The 18,032-nt window shown below is 35.9% G+C and overlaps 2 protein-coding genes across 2 annotated transcripts; both read left to right on the top strand.

The window, feature by feature from the left end:
- The first annotated feature begins 5,379 nt into the window (after window positions 1-5,379).
- On the top strand, window positions 5,380-6,324 carry LOC130849387 (olfactory receptor 5D14). The gene has a single exon (XM_057728232.1). The coding sequence runs from the start codon at window positions 5,380-5,382 to the stop codon at window positions 6,322-6,324; it is 945 nt and encodes a 314-aa protein (XP_057584215.1).
- A 6,355-nt stretch (window positions 6,325-12,679) lies between these two features.
- Window positions 12,680-13,600, top strand: LOC130849645 (olfactory receptor 5L1-like). The gene has a single exon (XM_057728680.1). The coding sequence runs from the start codon at window positions 12,680-12,682 to the stop codon at window positions 13,598-13,600; it is 921 nt and encodes a 306-aa protein (XP_057584663.1).
- The last annotated feature ends 4,432 nt before the right edge of the window (window positions 13,601-18,032 follow it).

Genomic DNA, 18,032 nt, shown 5'->3' with positions numbered 1-18,032 from the left:
AAGTCATTGCCACAGCAATCATAGAAGAAAAAGAAATAAAAGGAATCCAAATTAGAAAAGAAGTAAAACTGTCCCTGTTCGCACATGACATGATATTATACATAGAAAATCCTAAAGATGCCACCAGAAAACTACTTGAGCTAATCATTGAATTCAGTAGAGTTGCAGGATAAAAAATTAACACAGAGAAATCTCTTGCATTTCTATACACTAACAATGAAAGATCAGAAGGAGAAATGAAGGAAACAATCCCATTCACCATTGCAACAAAAAGAATCAAATACTTAGGAATAAACCTAACCAAGAAGGTAAAAGACCTGTACTCAGAAAACTATAAGACACTAATAAAAGAAATCAAAGATGACACAAACAGAAGGAGGGACATACCATGTTCTTGGATTGGAAGAATCAACATTGTGAAAATGACTATACTACCCAAAGCAATTTACAGATTCAATGCAATCCTGATCAAATTACCAATGGCATTTTTCACAGAACTAGAACAAGAAATTTTACTATGTGTATGGAAATGCAAAAGACCCCAAATAGCCAAAACAATCTTGAGAAGGAAAGACGGAGTTTGTGGAATCAGACTTCCTGACTTCAGGCTATACTACAAGGCTACAGTGATCAAGACAGTATGGTACTGGCACAAAAACAGAAATATAGATCAATGGAACAGGATAGAAAGCCCAGAGAGAAACTATGATCAACTAATCTATGACAAAGGAGGCAAGGATATACAATGGAGAAAAGGCAGCCTCTTCAATAAGTGGTGCTGGGGAAACTGGACAGCTACATGTAAAAGAATGAGATTAGAACACTCCCTAACACCATATACAAAAATAAACTCCAAATGGATTAAAGACCTAAATGTAAGGCCAGACACTATAAAACTCCTGGAGGAAAACATAGGAAGAACACTCTTTGACATAAATAACAGCAAGATCTTTTTTGATCCATCCCCTAGAGTAATGGAAATAAAAACAAAAACAAATAAGTGGGACTTAATGAAACTTCAAAGCTTCTGCACAGCAAAGGAAACTATAAGCAAGATGAAAAGACAACCCTCAGAATGGGAGAAAATATTTGCAAATGAATCAACAGACAAAGGACTAATCTCCAAAATATATAAACAGTTCATCCAGCTCAATATCAAAAAAACAAGCAACCCAATCAAAAAATGGGCTGAAGACCTAAATAGGTATTTCTCCAAAAGAGACATCTGGATGGCCAAGAGGCCCATGAAAAGCTGCTCAACATCACTAATTATAGACAAATGCAAATAAAAACGACAATGAGGTCACATCTCACACTGGTCAGAATGGCCATCATTAGAAAATTGACAAACAGTAAATGCTGGAGAGGGTGTGGAGAAAAGGGAACGCTCTTGCACTGTTGGTGGGAATGTAGATTGATACAGCCACTATGGAGAACAGTATGGCTGTTCCTTGCAAAACTAAAAATAAAGTTACCGTATGACCCAGCAATCCCACTGCTGGGCATACACCCAGAGAACACCATCATTCAAAAAAAACACATGCACTCCAATGTTCATTGCAGCACTATTTACAATAGCCAGGACATGGAAGCAACCTAAATGCCCATCAACAGATGAATGGATAAAAAAGATGTGGTATATATATACACAATGGAATATTACTCAGCTGTAAAAATCAAGGAAACTGGGACATTTCTAGAGATGGATGGACCTAGAGACTGTCATACAGAGTGAAGTGAGTCAGAAAGAGAAAAACAAATATTGTATATTAACACATATATGTGGACTATAGAAAAATGGTACGAATCAACTGTTTGCAAGGTGGAAATAGAGACACAGATGTAGAGAACAAACATATGGACACCAAGTGGGGAAAGCGGGGAGGTTTTGGGGGGAAGAATTGGGAGATTGGGATACCAAATTGCATGCTCAAAATATATGCAGTTTATTGTATGTTAACTGCATCTCATTTAAAGTTCTAAAAAAAATAGAAGAAGAAGAGTTGGAAATGTGACAGTGGAACAGCAATTGGAGTGAGGCTGCCATAAGTCAAGAAATGCCTGCAGCCACCAGAAGCAGGAAGTAGCAAAAGATCGATCTTCCCTGGAATCTGCAAAAAGAACCAGTTGTGTGGATACCTTGTCTTAAGCCCCTTAAAAGTCAATTTGGATTTCTTGCTGGCAGGACCCTAAGATAATAATTACATGTTATTTAAGCCGTTAAGTTTGTAGTAAATTTGTGACAGTGGTAATAAGAAACTAATGCAGTAATCTTTCCAAAACTTGAAACCTTTAAAAGATGCATATCAGAGACTAATATGACCACAACTTATTAAATTGATTACTCTCTTAGCCAAAGAGATTGAATAAGAATATTGCAAGAAAATCAGAAAATCTGCATAAAGTGAGGATTGTCTGCTCCTATTCAGTCCAGAACATTAGGATTTTCAAAGCAGCGCTCCATTAGTTAGACTGACCTTTCTCTAGGAAGATCATGGGAAAAATGGAATGTCGTCATTGTGTGGATGCCTCTGGAGCTTTTCCTTAATCCTAAGAAGGGAACAAATTTATAGTTATGCTAGAGGAGAATAATTGCACTGTTTCAGAAAATTTGCAGAGATAAACCTAAATTTCTGTCCTAAAATGTCAATCAAAACTGACCAACTTTTCTCCAAATGTAAAATAAATGCATAGTCAGTCCCCTACATAAGAATGAGTTCTGTTTGCGAGAGCATGTTCCTTAAGTTCATTTGTAAGTCCAACAAAGTTAGCCTAGGCACCCAACTAACAGAATCGGCTATATAGTACTGTACTGTAATAGGTTTATAATACTTTTCACACAAATAATACATAAAAACAAAACACAAAAATAAGCATTTTTATTATTTATTTATTTATTTACTTATTTATTTATTTATTTATTGGCTGTGATTGGTCTTCATTGCTGGGCGCAGGCTTTCTCTAGTTTCAGTGAGTGGGAGCTACTCTTTGTTGTGGTGCACAGGCTTCTCTTGTTGTGGAGCATGGGCTCTGGGCATGTGGGCTTCAGTATTTGTGGCACATAGGCTCAGTAGTTGCGGCTCATGGGCTCTAGAGCGCAGGCTCAGTAGTTGCTTCATGGCATGTGGGATCTTCCTAGACCAGGGATCGAACCCATGTCCCCTGCATTGGCAGGCAGATTCTTAACCACTTGGCCACCAGAGATGTCCCAAAGAAAACATTTTCAATCTCACTGTACACCTTAAAAAGTACAGTGGTACCAGCTACATCACTGCTGCTTTTACTCTTGCTTCCAGAATGCTGGGCTTGAAATAAGATACTGTACTACTGTACTCTATATAGTACTGCACAGTAGAGTACACAAAAGCACAAACACTTGTAGAGGATGCACACACGTGACAATGTCCACCACATACATGCACTAACTTGTGATTGGACATGTGAATGCATGTTTGCATCTTTGAAAGTTAGCAACTTGAAAGTTCTTATGTATTTGAATATTATTCAAAACAACATAGAACATCTTTCAGAAACTTATTTAAAAAGATAAAAGAAAAAAGAAAAGGACAGTTTCACAGAGCTGGCAAAATAGTTGTGTGAGCTATATCAAAAATGAAATTTGTTTAGCTTATTAGATATTTTATACAAATTAGATGAGATCAACAATGAGTTCAGCCATGGGGACACAGAGTACCAGCATAGTATCTCTCTCTGATTCATTTGGACAGAAATCAATTATTAACGGTCATCATACAGGGTCCCACTACACACAGAATAGCTTATTGTGAATTTATTTGTGTTCTGTTCATTATAATTCACATATAAAATGTAACTCTGACCAAATATTTCCTAGGAAAATAATCATAGCCTTGGGCATACTGGGTGTAAACATTTTTTTTTGGAAAATTACATCTGAGTCTTTTAATTTTTTGGTAAATGATAAATAAATCCACGAAAGAATAGATATTAAATCATATATTCAAGAAATAGACAAATAAAATTGTGAAGAAAACTATGTAAATCAACTTCAAATTTTAGACATCATTATATAGGTAATGGTGGTTTACCTTTGTTTTAATTTAGTTTTATTAATTCCAGAGGGCATTTTAATTATGTGCAAACAACACCTAGTAGTCAATTTCAAGTCACATTTTTTCTGTGTAATTTCAAAGAAATTCTAGTCATTAAATGATACAAGAGACCTGCCATTGTCTTAATGACATGTTTTGATGCTTGTGAGAAATAAATTGCCAATGATCCTCCAGAGTCTGGGCCCCCAGAGCTGCCTAGTGAGATGTAGAACCTTCGTGCCCCAGTTATACTCAGCTTACAGAGAAGCAGGACAGTGCTGACCTGTTTCTCTGTTGCAGGTAAGATTTTCAGCTTCTTTACGAAAACCATTATTTTCTTGAAATGATAACTAGAATCTTCTTCTACTTTTCTTTTTACATTGTCATTGTAAATATTATCCAATTCTAAGTCCAATAATATTAAAGAAAGAAGTTGACACTCATACAAAGAGTTGGCTTCAAGACCACTGACAACTATTTCACAAAGAACAGAATACACTTTCTACCTGGTAATGGGTATTTATACATATTCTCTTCATGTGTAGCTTAAATTGGCATGTAAACTTTTGCAAGAATGAGAACTAATTGCTTCTGAGGGAAATCTTACCTCATAAAACTTGAGACCCTTAAGAAACATCTATGCAACGTCTAGGGCTGCAATAGAAGCTAACCCATAAGGTATAAATCCTGATAAAATGTACACTCCATTCAGAATTCAAAATGAGCCAATGTCCTCCTCAGCAGCTAAGCTATTGCATGCAAGAAGTAGCCTTTATTGAGCAAGAGGTGCTAAAATGGGATTGCTATGCTCTCTTCTTAGATTGTCCTACTCTTTTTCTTTAACCTTAGAAGAAAAACATATCTCCTTAAAGACTTTAATTGATTTGTGTATGCAAGCAAAATACTGTAACAATGTTTGTTGTTCCTTACTGCAAAAGTTTCATTTTTCTTAGACTCTTTCACTAGTTTACGTGTTTATGTGCAAACATTTTCTATCAGGTATGTGTATGTTATGCTACTGGCTAATGAGTGGATGTACACAGCAAAATATAAGTATTTCTCATGAAAACACCAGTTTCAGTGGAAATGCAAAGACATTTTGGAGACTCAGGTTGGATGGATGTATCCATCTACAGTAGTTATCTGTATGAGGCATGTTCTGCATGGAAAAAACTAGAACAGATAATTCTTTCTTCTCATTTTCTTTTGTCCACCATAGAAAGTCATGGCATGTTTTTCACTCATTTCTGTAAATCTTCTCTTTGTCAGGAAAAACTCCCTTCTCCCATTCCTTCTTTTCAAAGGCACTATGGTGATGGCTGCAAGAAATTTGAGTGTGGAGATGACATTTGCCCTCTTGGGTTTCACAGATTACCCAGAACTTCAAATTCCTCTCTTCTTTGTGTTTCTGATCATGTACATTATCACAGTGGTAGGCAATCTGGGGATGATACTAATCATCAAAGTTAACCCCAAATTCCACACCCCCATGTACTTCTTCCTTAGTCATCTTTCTTTTGTTGATTTTTGTTACTCTTCCATTGTTACTCCCAAGCTACTCGAGAACTTGGTCATGACAGATCAACACATCTTCTACACTAGCTGCATGTTGCAGTACTTCCTGTCCTGCACTGCTGTGGTTACTGAGTCCTTCTTGCTGGCAGTGATGGCCTATGACCGCTTTGTGGCCATCTGTAATCCTCTGCTTTACACAGTGGTCATGTCACAGAGGCTGTGTGTCCTGCTGGTCGCTGGGTCATATCTCTGGGGTATGTTTGGCCCCTTGGTACTCCTTTGCTATGCTCTCCAATTAAGCTTTTCTGGACATAACATAATCAATCACTTTTTCTGTGAATACACTGCTCTCATTGCTGTCTCCAGCTCTGATATACACATTCCCCAACTGCTGCTCTTTGGCTTTGCCACCTTCAATGAGGTGAGTACACTGCTGATCATCCTCACTTCTTATGTCTTTATTTTTGTCACTGTACTAAACATCCGTTCTGCCAGTGGTCGCCACAAAGCCTTCTCCACCTGTGCCTCTCACCTGACCGCCATCACCATCTTCCATGGGACCATCCTTTCTCTCTACTGTGTGCCCAACTCCAAAAACTCTCGGCAAACCATCAAAGTGGCTTCTGTATTTTACACAGTTGTCAATCCCATGCTGAACCCTGTGATCTACAGTCTGAGGAATAAAGATGTGAAGGATGCCTTCCGAAAATTAATAGACACAAAAGTCTTATTTCTCTGAACCAATGTCAAAGGATACCTTCAATTTCCATGAACAATGGGAACAGAGGCCTTCTAAGAGCTGCAGCATACATTTGCATGAGGTTTTTATAGATAACTGTGATGTTAATATATTGTGAATTAGTAAGCTCAAATCCTTTGAAGATGCGGAAGAAGTTAATTCTGAGATTAATTCCACAGGACTTTATCCATAAAGCATCCATTTCTTCAAATGCTATAAAAACAAACACATCAAATACTACAAAGCACTATAGAAGATTCAGTGTGGGAAATATAAGGTATTGAGAGGATGATGTTAACTCACCAGAGAAAAGGGTCTTCTGATTTGTTACTGCATATAACAATGAGCGACTTGCCTTTAAAGTTACTTGTGTTGTATGTCACTGAAGCACTGTGGCATTGTTTGGAGATAGAGATGGATATGCTGTGTAGTAAAAGGAGGGATGATTTTTTTCTGACACCTTCTTTCCTTGGGTTCTGTGAATTCTATGAATGGAAGGTCTGTACTTCAAATGGTCAGCGATGTTGAGAAGCAGAGAGGGTAATGCCACTTACACCAAATTGTGTAGATGATAACACAGAAGTTCAAGAAACTAGTGTAGAGATGACTGAATTGAGACAGGCACTAAATTCTGTCAAAACTAAACGTGGTGCCTTTTCACTGTAGTCCCTCTAACCCTTCAGAAAGGACATCATTGTAGTCACTTCAATATTCCTAGAAACGGTTGGATATTACTACTCAAAAGGCTGCACTTCCAGTATTATCAGGTCTGGAAATCTCTACAGGTGTTATCTAGACTGGTTCATATGTATTAGGATTAGTGTGAATGTAATACATAGTTTATCTTGCAATCTCGAGGAAATGTATTTCAAAATTTCCTTTCTAAGGTTTATATGGATGACTAAACAAACACAAACATCCAGTAACAAATATCCTAAAACTTAAATCAAATTATAGTAAGAAGTCTGACCCTTAGAATTTAACATAAATTTAAAGTCCTTACTATTAAAGGAGTGCCCTACTTGGACAAATAGGTAGCTATGTGAGAAAATAAGGAAATTAGATTTCACTTTACTTCACACACAAAAAGACAGTTCTAAAAGTCATTTAAAAACTATTATTACATGAATATACAACATTAATTGGCAAAATAACAGCAAATGAAATAAAATTCAAACAAAACCTGAAAAATAGTTACCACTTATATCACACATGATAGAGGAAGAAAATGACAGTCCTCCAGAAAAAAAGACATAAGGTAGAATTGTATATTGTAAGTCTATATAAAAGAAATACAAATAGCCCTTAAACATTTGAAGAATTATTCAACCTGACTCCTAATAATTGAAATACAAATAAAAACTGTCCTGAGCTATTATTTCTCATTCATCAGAATGGCAAAAATCCCTGTAAGTGCAATTGTGGGGGAACAGACATTTTTATACATTAGGGGCAGGAAGGTAATATGTTACATGTAATTTGAAGTACTACCAACAGTGCATGTGCATTTATCCTTTTTCAAAGCATTCATAGATCTATAAGTATGCAGTTGTGAAAATGGAAAGAGGAGAGTTTCTATATACCCCTGTGGTGTCCCCTCCAGAACATATTCTTAAATGAAGACAGGATGTAGAAAAGACTTTATAGTATGATGCATTGTGTGAAAGAAGAGGTAAAGGTAAAACAACAACTCATAAAGATAGGAAGAGATGAAAGAAAACTTTTAGGAACAAACTTTGTAATACTGCTTTGATTTGGAGGGAATGTAATATTTCACATAGTTTAATATACATATTTATTTCAAAAAGTATATCAAAATTATCTAAAAATTAAAAATAAATAAAAACAAATAAATCCATTTATAACATTGGAAACAAGGTTACAAAGGATGAAACATTTTTTAAAAAGGATCTTATACACAGCATTTTGAGTGTACCATCCTACTATGCAAAGTATTAGTATATAGTAAATAGATAATTATCAAAATATTGAAACTAAAATTACCAGCATGAGAGAAGAGTTACAGCTCTAAGAGAAGGTAATTAAAAAGTATTTACTTTTAAGTTGAATTAGAAATTCAGTTTGAATTTTTTTTTTCTTTTAAAACAAGCACCACTAATAATAACTCAGTAGCAATGAACATCCCTGTCCCAAAATTCCCTCTGAAAGGAAATCTTTCCCCTCTAAACTGAACCAGAGCTTTTTGGAGAAATAGCTGATTTGAAATCTGAGGTAAGAAAGATAATGAGCCTTGAGAAACTTAATTTCCCAGAAAGCAACAACTCTAATAGCAGCTAGTTGGATCAATTCAAAGATATACAGGAGGCAGTTTGAAAAGGCTCCCACGAGCTTATGATGAACATAAAATGAAGATTTACTGAAATTAATTAAAAGGCATCAACTATGTTTAAATCTAAAATATGTCTAGATACTAAAAAAGAAAAAAAGTAAATCATTGGTTACTATGAAAGGTTGCTGGTGGTATCAAGTCATTACTCTAAAACTTGGTAAGTAAATGAGATACATATTTATTCTGTCTTTCCTTCACAAATTGTATTTCAAGGTTACACAACAGTTTATGAGTGGGAATTCGGAAGAAATACAATTAAAAAAAGAATTGGAAAGTCACATCTTGAGAACTCCTAATTTAAAAAATGGATCAAGGCAATGATTTTAATGGGCGTTCTTCCACTTAGAAGAAATTTGATTAAACCAATGAAATTAAGAGTTTAGAAAATTTAACATATTATTGATTTCAATGCCCCTTTCCTATACAAGAGTCTTCTAAATTGGTATTATTGTATGTGCTTTAAATGCAGTTCATCAAACACTTAGGACTGAATATTTATGTTACTCAATTTATAAATAATGACCATGAAATAAATTTCAATAAAATTTTTAAATTTAAATCAATTTTTTAAAAACAGCTGCCTTATCTTTAAGTCTAAGATAAACAGATATGCAAAGCAGCTTTTCTGTGAGCGTTTTCCGCATTTGATGTAAAGAATCCCTGTCAATGGTGCTGTTTATAGGTTTTTGTTTAGTTTTTCTCTCATGAGTCTCTCTCCTTCAGGGGATACATTTTGTGAAAACAAGTTCAGAGGGTTTTAAGAACAATAACAAGTAGATGTTAAACAAATATCATCAATCTATTAATATGTGATTTCCAAACATCACTGTATTGGCTGAAACACATCTAATGCCATTATTTTCCAAAGAAAATAAATGTATATACACTTTATCTATCTATCTATATCTATATTTATGTGTCAGAGAGAAGCAAGAAGTCACACCATAGGTTTGAAATCTCTTGATTAAAGCAAACTTCAGGCTTCATGGAAAATAATATTTCACAGTGTTCTTATGTTTTATGTTTTGAAAGTTTGCTTTTGCTTTTCTAACTGGGATAATTCACAGAGTAACATGTGAACAGATAAGAGAAATCCTTGCTTCTGAAAAATGAAAGAAAAGGTATAGTGCAAGTTGCTAGGTAGAAAGAAGATACAGAAAAATTCTTCAAATTCAGGAAATTTTCAGATGGATCAATTTCAGGGAAATCCATATAGGTTATTGAGTATTTGGCAACTGATTACCTGTAACATTATATTAAAGGAATTCTTGTAATATTTGGTATAGACAAAGACACAAACCACAGACTCATGTTTGAACACTATTGGCTTAGGGAGATGTTATGTAGTCAGACAAGGAGCAGACCTGGGAGAAACCCTCCAGGAAACCCATTAAATGGCCTCTGCCTTGAGTAGGGTGTGTGCCATCCAGCACCATTCAGTAGCCCTGCTCGTCCTCACAGGGCCAAACGGGTGGCACAAGCCAAAACGCAGCATGTGGGCTCATTCTGTCAGTGACTCCATTTCTGACTCTGTGCAAGTTACACCTGTCTGTGCCTTGGTCACCTCATTAGTAAAGGTGCAGAACTGCACTTACCTCACCTTTTTGTATAAAGATGAAGTGTGTTGATAGTTGTTTTCAGAAGAGTACACAGCACATATGAAGTGGTCAGGAAGTGTAAGCAGTTCATATTATTCTCAGTAAAAGAGGTTCATTATTCCCACCATCTGGTATTTGGCAGAACTCTGGTGTGACTTCAGACCCTAATCCTTCAAAAAGGGAGTTTTGAGTACAAGTCAGGCAAAGTCTAAAAAACCTCTTATATTTCATAGTGACAGTGTAGGCCCTGGTTCACAGAGCAATGTTTAGATGCAGCATACAATGCTCTGCAATTCCTCACAACGTCTGGAAGGAATCATGTTGGATTACAATAACATGTACTAAGTTGGGATAGTTTCCCCCCCTGTTTGTATCTCATAAAATTCATTGATTATCTGAGCCCCAAGATGATGTTTTCTTGATATCTTGTTGACGTCCCACAGACATCAGTGATAGGTTTTGGAAACTTAAGGAATATGGGCCCCAGAGATACTCACACATGAAAACATAAAGTCTATAACATTTTCCATCATCTTCAGAAACAGAGGAAGCAATGTCTATTCTGCAGGTTGGTTGGTAGGACTACGCTCTGATTTCAGGGGAGTGGGAAGGCAGTGGTATTGACCTATTTATAAGAATCTGTATTTAGTTGTCTCTTAATTAGAGAGTGATTTAAGAAATGCCATGTTTGAGGAACTCTGATATAAAGGTTTTTACCCTTTTTGAGGAAAAACTTCAATGAAAAATGGTAGAAATTTAATCTGCAGGACCAGATATCTTGTAACAGCTATTAGTGTATCAGGGAGACAAGCTTAAACAAAGTGGGAAGAATGCTTCTTTCTCCTTCCTCTTCCCGCTCTCTCATATTGACTCCATCCATGGAACCTGGGAAAGACAGCAGGGAGCTTCTCCTGACAGTCACTCTGATGCTGAGATGTTAGTGAGGAGTCCTCAGGATTCTTCGTGGAGGGATACAGACAAGTGAACCACCTCCAAAGCAGAAAGGAAAGTAATTACTTGGTCCTTGTGCCAAAGGGACTTTGAGATATTTCTCCATAGCAGGTTTCTCATCCTTGGTATTAATGATATTTTGGGTTTTGGTCCAGATTCTCTTTCCTCTAGGAATAAGCAACTGGTGGCTGTGAAGCATTTAAAATTACCAGGGGTCAGGAGAGAGAGGAAATATGCATGTTCTTATCCTCTGTTGGCATTTTCTATATGTCAAATGGCTTGAATATATCTGTCTTTTATTTTTAAAAACCCCACCCTCCCTCTCCAGTCCACCACAAAACACAATGTTTTGTGAGAATTCAAACAACCTTCCCCATTACTTTTTTTTTAAAGAATTGGAATAAACTATTTATGCTTCATTGATATTGTGAGGACTAAATATACGACACAATTTATGTACAGATATGTTATATTCTATCTGTGCAATGTGGCTTAGATTTTTCACTTGCCATTTTTCACAGTCATTTTTCAAGTCCTTAAAATTTCTTCAAAAAGCTGCATAGTTTTTCGTTGCATACACATAACTATGGTTATAGAGTATATAGACCATAAAACTATAGTATGTATATACATGTGTGTGTATCATAACTTTGATTATGTTTTTGATATTTACACCTTATTTCTAAGTTTTACTATCATAAATAATGGTATAATGCAGCATCAAGCATTTTTGTTAATTTCATATTCACGTCTTTGTTTAGTTCTTCAAATAAATTTAAAGCAGTGAATTTATTTGACAAATAGATCTTTATAAAGCTTTAGAATCACAGTTACAGAAAGTTTGAATCTGAGCACTGATTCCCTGAACAATGGCAGACGTATAGCATAATTAACAAAATCACTATGCTATCTTTATACAGAAAAATGATGATATAGAGTCTAAATACTAATTTTCCATTTAAAACATATTGAAAAGAATGCTGTGGGTTAATGACCTTAAAGCATACATCTTATCATTTCAGTGAGAATGATGAAAGTTACTATGTGGTACTTTAAAAATAAATATTTCCTGAGATCCCAATATTTTCAGTACTGCCACTAAACAGAGATTTGAATTTCATAAAACACTATAGCTGATTAAATAATATTTGATCTCTTTCTGATGACTCAGTTACAAGCTCTAAAATGTATAAAACTAGTTTAAGGAATCACACAGATTTTCATGGATGTGAATTAGTTTCCGTGATTTGTGAATTAAATTGTGAGATCTACACATTTATGGGCTACAATGTCTGAACTTTTCCTAAACTTCACAAAGGCAATGTCCTATTTCTTTGCTGAAAAAATTATCTTATATATTATCATGTCTTCTTTAAGAGACAGACAAAACTAATTTGGGATGATATAATGGAGAATAACCATTAATATTTTTCTCCAGCCCTTATAAAGTGGGGATATGGGCAAGGAAAACTGCACCACTGGGACAGAGTTCATTCTCCTTGGATTCTCAGATGCCCCTGGGCTGAGAGTCTTCCTCTTCCTGGGGTTTCTTTCCATCTATGGAGTCACAGTTTTGGGCAATGTGGGCATGATTGCCTTTATTCAGGTCAGCCCTCGACTCCACACCCCCATGTACTTTTTCCTCAGCCACTTGTCCCTTGTGGATTTCTGTTACTCCACTATCATCGTGCCAAAGATGTTGGCTAACATCTTAAATGAAGACAAAACCATTTCCTTCCTGGGATGTGCTGTGCAATTCTACTTGTTTTGCACATGTGTGGTAACTGAGGTCATCCTGCTGGCTGTGATGGCCTATGATCGCTTTGTGGCCATCTGTGACCCACTGTTGTACATGGTCACCATGTCCCGAAACCTCTGTGTGGAGCTGGTGTCTTGTTGCTACCTCTGTGGGACTGTGTGTTCTCTGATTCACTTGTGTTTAGCTCTTAAGATCCCATCCTACAGATCAAATGTGATCAGCCACTTCTTTTGTGATCTACCCCCTCTCTTGTCTCTTGCTTGCTCTGATGTCACTGTGAATCAACTGCTGATATACATTGTGGCCACTCTCAATGAGACCATCACCATCATGGTCATCCTCACCTCCTACTTGTTTATCCTCCTCACCATCCTGAGGATGCGCTCTGCAGAGGGAAGGTGCAAAACCTTTTCTACCTGTGCCTCCCACCTCACAGCCATTGTTGTCTTTCATGGAACAATCCTTTTCATTTTTTGCTGGCCCCATTCTGGCAACAACAATATAAACTCTGACAAAGTGGTAGTGATTGCCATGCTGAACCCCCTAATCTATAGTCTGTGGAACAAGGATGTGAAAGAAGCTCACGTAAAAGTAGTGAACTCCAAAACATTTTCCTAGCAGGCACCAGGGTCCTAATTTGGAGACTGGTAGAAAGGTGGTGATGGCTGCAGTGTTGGAAGGGGGAGGACAGAGGTGGTTAGCTATGAGTCTTTTTGATTCACTTAACTTTGTTCCTTGTGCCTTGCCAATTTACAAGTGTAGGGTTGAGCAAATATCAAAATTTGCAGCCTACTTCTTTGCTTTTATTCAATCTAAAATGCTTTAACTGGGTCTGGGTAATGGACTGTTGAGACAGGCACATTTAGTTTGCTGTAAAACTTTCATGAGTTTAATAAAGAACTTACATTTTATTTCTGTATCTAGTATGGAAACTATGATCTATTTCAAAATTGAATTCCTGTTACTTTACAATGAAAAATAAACCTCTAAGTTTATGCACAGATGAGATTCTTATGTGTGTGCATACTGTGCTTATTGTTTATTTCTTGCTTCCTTCCTTATTTTTTGTTGTCATCACAGTGTCCAGTGTTTGGGGAACTTCATGTATCATTATATTTGAAAAATGGAGACATTTATAATACTTATTTCACAGAAATCTTAACAAAATTAAATTGCAGATCATGTGCAAATAGCTTAGAATAATCAGTGGTACATAAGTAGCTCTGTGTGTGTGTGTGTGTGTGTGTGTGTGTTTGTGTGTACAGGCATACCTCATTTTATTATGATTCACAGATGCATTCTTTTTTTTTTAATAAATTAAAGGTCTATGGCAACTCTGCATTGAGCAAGTATATCTGAACCATTGTTTGAATAACAATGCTCACTCCATGTCTCTGTGTCACATTTTCGTAATTCTTGTAATGTTGGAAACTTTTTCAGAAAACCACTGAAAAAATGCTATGTATTAATGTAATGATTATTAACTTCAGGAAGCATCCATCACTCTTAATGTTGAGGGAAGGTAGAGAAGAGGAATCTCAGAACTTAAAGGAAGTCCTCTGTTTATCTGGTGTGGAGCCCCTGAGGAAGGGCCATGGCTCTAAGAGTATTGGGCCCTTAAGGCTGGCTTAAGACTGGACAGTTTGCAGACCCCTGGAGAGGCACCCTAATGGTGTTTGGTCCCAGGGGCATGCCAGACTGCTGCTCTGACCTCTGAAGAGAGTATGATGAGAAACTGGAATAGCAACTGGGAAACAGGAAGAAATTTCTTTCCTTTCTTCTCCCCATTTCTCTTTAATCTTCCTTCCTTTTCCCCACCCTTTCGGTTTTTTTTTTCTCCCTTTGGCGGAAACTAAAAGGAAGCCCTCTAGCAAGGACATCTGAGGGATTCAGTTTGCAAGTCCCAGCAGCAGCATCACAGCCTAAGAAATAGAAGGGGAGACACGAAGATCTGACAAAAAGCAACAAGGGGCTTGCAGTTTGGGACACAAAAAGAGATTCCTTTTATCTCTTCTCACCTCACTTAGAGTGTATAATTCTCTCTACAACTGAACACTCAAGTGCACCTCAAGTCTCTTTATTTTTCATTTCATTGTGTTAGTTACAGATGCACTTGATTCTTTATAACATTTGTAAACCAAACATGATGGAAGGTGGTAGTCACATGTTAAGTTCTCTCCATGTAAAATTACACAATTCCATGTTATATGTTAAATGTATTGCTTTCACTACAATATTTATAACTTAAAGTTTTATGTTTTCCTTGGCTGCTTTTAGTCACAATAACTAAAATGAGACTTTCCTGGGCAACTCATTCCAAAAGGAATCTTAGTAATCAAATAAATTCTCTCAGTAGTTGGTGAGTTTGGTGATCAAATAGAATGGAAAGGGTAATTCAGAATTGGGGAAAGCGGTGTGGCAGAGGCATAAATTACTGAAATATAGAAATGTAGATATAGTGTTAAGCTTTATTTCTGTATTATTTTGTATTGGGTCAAATAAAATGACATTTTCAAAGTACATAAATCAGCAAGAAAATGTCTATACAGAAACATTTTGTTGTTTGAATATAACAAGCCTGAGGAAAACATCCTAATGCTGATTTTAACCAAGAGATAGATATATTTTCTGTATCAGCAAGAGAATTAGGGACATGAGGAAAAAATATTAAAATGACAATAGAATTTAAAAATGAAAGCATTTTAATATTCAATGATTTTAAACTCTGTTCTGTGAGATTTCTTTTCAAAGAATTTGCTCACATTTCTACTGGATGTTGATGTTTTTCATAATAATTTGTGAGGCATTTTACATATTAAAAGCATTAACCTCTAAGGATAATACTTACAAAATATCATAATTTGATAATGTCATTTAATTTTATGGATTAGGCCTGCTATTGATCTGTAGCTAACATTTTTTATGTATTTATACTCATTATTTGGCAATTTGAAGTATAAATGCAGTGAAAATAAATCCTGCTTAATTCTATATTGTATCTCAAGTTTGTATGGTATTTTAAACTTCAATTTTAGTATGTATGAAACTTATTGGGTTTTGTTTATTTGTTTGCTATATGAAGGATGATTACAAATTGTCCAATTTCCCTTCCCAAGCTATATAGTAATGTTTACAACAACTTTTATTGAGCATTCTTTTCTTCGCTATTAGTGTGTAATATATCCATTAACATACATTAAATTCTTTAATTAATTGTATGTTTAGCATTGATTTTTCTACAAGACTGGGTAATATCCCACAGTTACATCCCTCACTGATCAGCTTTTTATTCTTTAAAAAGGAGTAAAGGATATGTTATTTTATAACATTATTTAACATTCAAAGTACAAAATTTTCTCTGCAAGACCCAGTGGTGTTATGCTAGTGTAGTATACACTACCTTTTCTATTAGCCTTCGCTATCTTAAAACACTGACAGAAATATATTGTACCTCTAAATGGATACAATAGTAATGAGGAGATGACATTTATAAGGAACAAAAATTAAACATCACATTTAATGGCAGCAAATTGCAGAGTTTCTTGCAAATGTTTTTGCCATACAGTCAATCTTCTTTAATATTCACACTGCAAGAAGTAAATTAAATCACAAGAGCATTTGCTCATACCAGATTAAAAATGACTTTTGAAAAGAATAATCAATACCTAACAAAATAATATTCAGAATTTTTTAAAATGAATTAAATATTTTAATAAATGAAATCCAGGTTTGGCTGTAGCAATTAATACATGAACTTGAATGGTGAGCACATCCTTACTCCTGATGTGAAGAAAATCAGAGTTATGCCAGGTATTTCAGATGAAGAACATAAAGCTAAGGATTCTGTTCCCACAAATAGTAATATCATTGGCAGGATGATAACAAAGTAGCTGAGTGACCTGAAGATAGGATCTTCCCAGTCTTCAGTATAGTCAGTGTCACCAGGGCCAGCTATGTCTTACAGAGCTCAGGAACATGGTAGAGATGTAAATATTTTTTGAAAAGAAATACTGCATGATCTCACTTGTGTGTGTAATCTAAAATAGACTCATAGAAGCAGAACATAGAATGATGGTTGTTAGGGCAGAGAGGAGAAGGGAATGGAGAGATGTTGGTCACAGGGTACAAAGTTAAGAATCCACCTGCCAGTTCAGGGGATACAGGTTTGTTCCCTGATCCGGGAAGATCCCACATGCTGTGGAGCAGCTAAACCTATGCCCCGCAACTACTGAAGCCTGCCCGCCTAGAGCCTGTGCTCTACAGCAAGAGGAGCCACAGCACTGAGAAGCCTACTCACCACAGCAAAGAGTAGCCCTAGCTTGCCGCAACTAGAGAGAGACCATGTGCAGCATCAAAGATCCAACACAGCCCCCCAAAATATATATATATACATAAAATAAAATAAAAATTAAAAAGAAAGAAACTTGCTAAGTGGGTAGAACTTAAGTGTTTTCATTATTTAAAAAAAGAGGAAAAATGGTAACATGAAGAGATGTACATGTTAATTAGCTTGATGGTGGTGATTATTTCACAATGTATATGTTTACCAGAACATCAAATGGTATACCTTAAATACCTACAATTTTTGTCAATTATACTTCAATAAATCTAAAAAATTAAAACAGTAAAGAAAAGTGCTAAAAATGAGAAATGTTTGCTGAGTAATAAAGGTAACTTCTGCTATGACTTCTCATTATCCAACATTTTTGGAGTCTATGGGAATGGTCATGGACCATGGGGAGAAAACATACAAATTTTGATTAACATTCATATAAAATGTTTCTAAACCTGCAATTTGTTTTTCTTCAGGTTTTCCAAGAAACGTGAATTACATGAGAAAACAATGATTAATTTTAATTGCGTGTTTTGAGACCTTTGAAGAACGAAGGCAAGGGGTTTTCTCCAGGGCCCTTGTGGCACAGGGAGTGGAAGAGACATGAGTCTTAGTCTCTCCCCCAAACCAGCTAGCTCTCCAGAGGCTGGAGGGGGGCTGCCTTTTCCACAGCCCATGTAAGATGTCAAAAGACACCTTAGGTTCAGTCATTTCTTC

The sequence above is a fragment of the Hippopotamus amphibius genome, chromosome 3, assembly GCF_030028045.1.
Source record: "Hippopotamus amphibius kiboko isolate mHipAmp2 chromosome 3, mHipAmp2.hap2, whole genome shotgun sequence".
Taxonomy (NCBI): Eukaryota; Metazoa; Chordata; class Mammalia; order Artiodactyla; family Hippopotamidae; genus Hippopotamus; species Hippopotamus amphibius.
Note: the sequence above shows the minus strand (reverse complement) of the source record. Positions and strands in the feature narration are given on the sequence as shown.

Bases quoted from the DNA above. Each gene is read 5' to 3' on its own strand.
- LOC130849387 (XM_057728232.1), top strand. From the start codon at position 5,380: ATGGTGATGGCTGCAAGAAATTTGAGTGTGGAGATGACATTTGCCCTC.
- LOC130849645 (XM_057728680.1), top strand. From the start codon at position 12,680: ATGGGCAAGGAAAACTGCACCACTGGGACAGAGTTCATTCTCCTTGGA.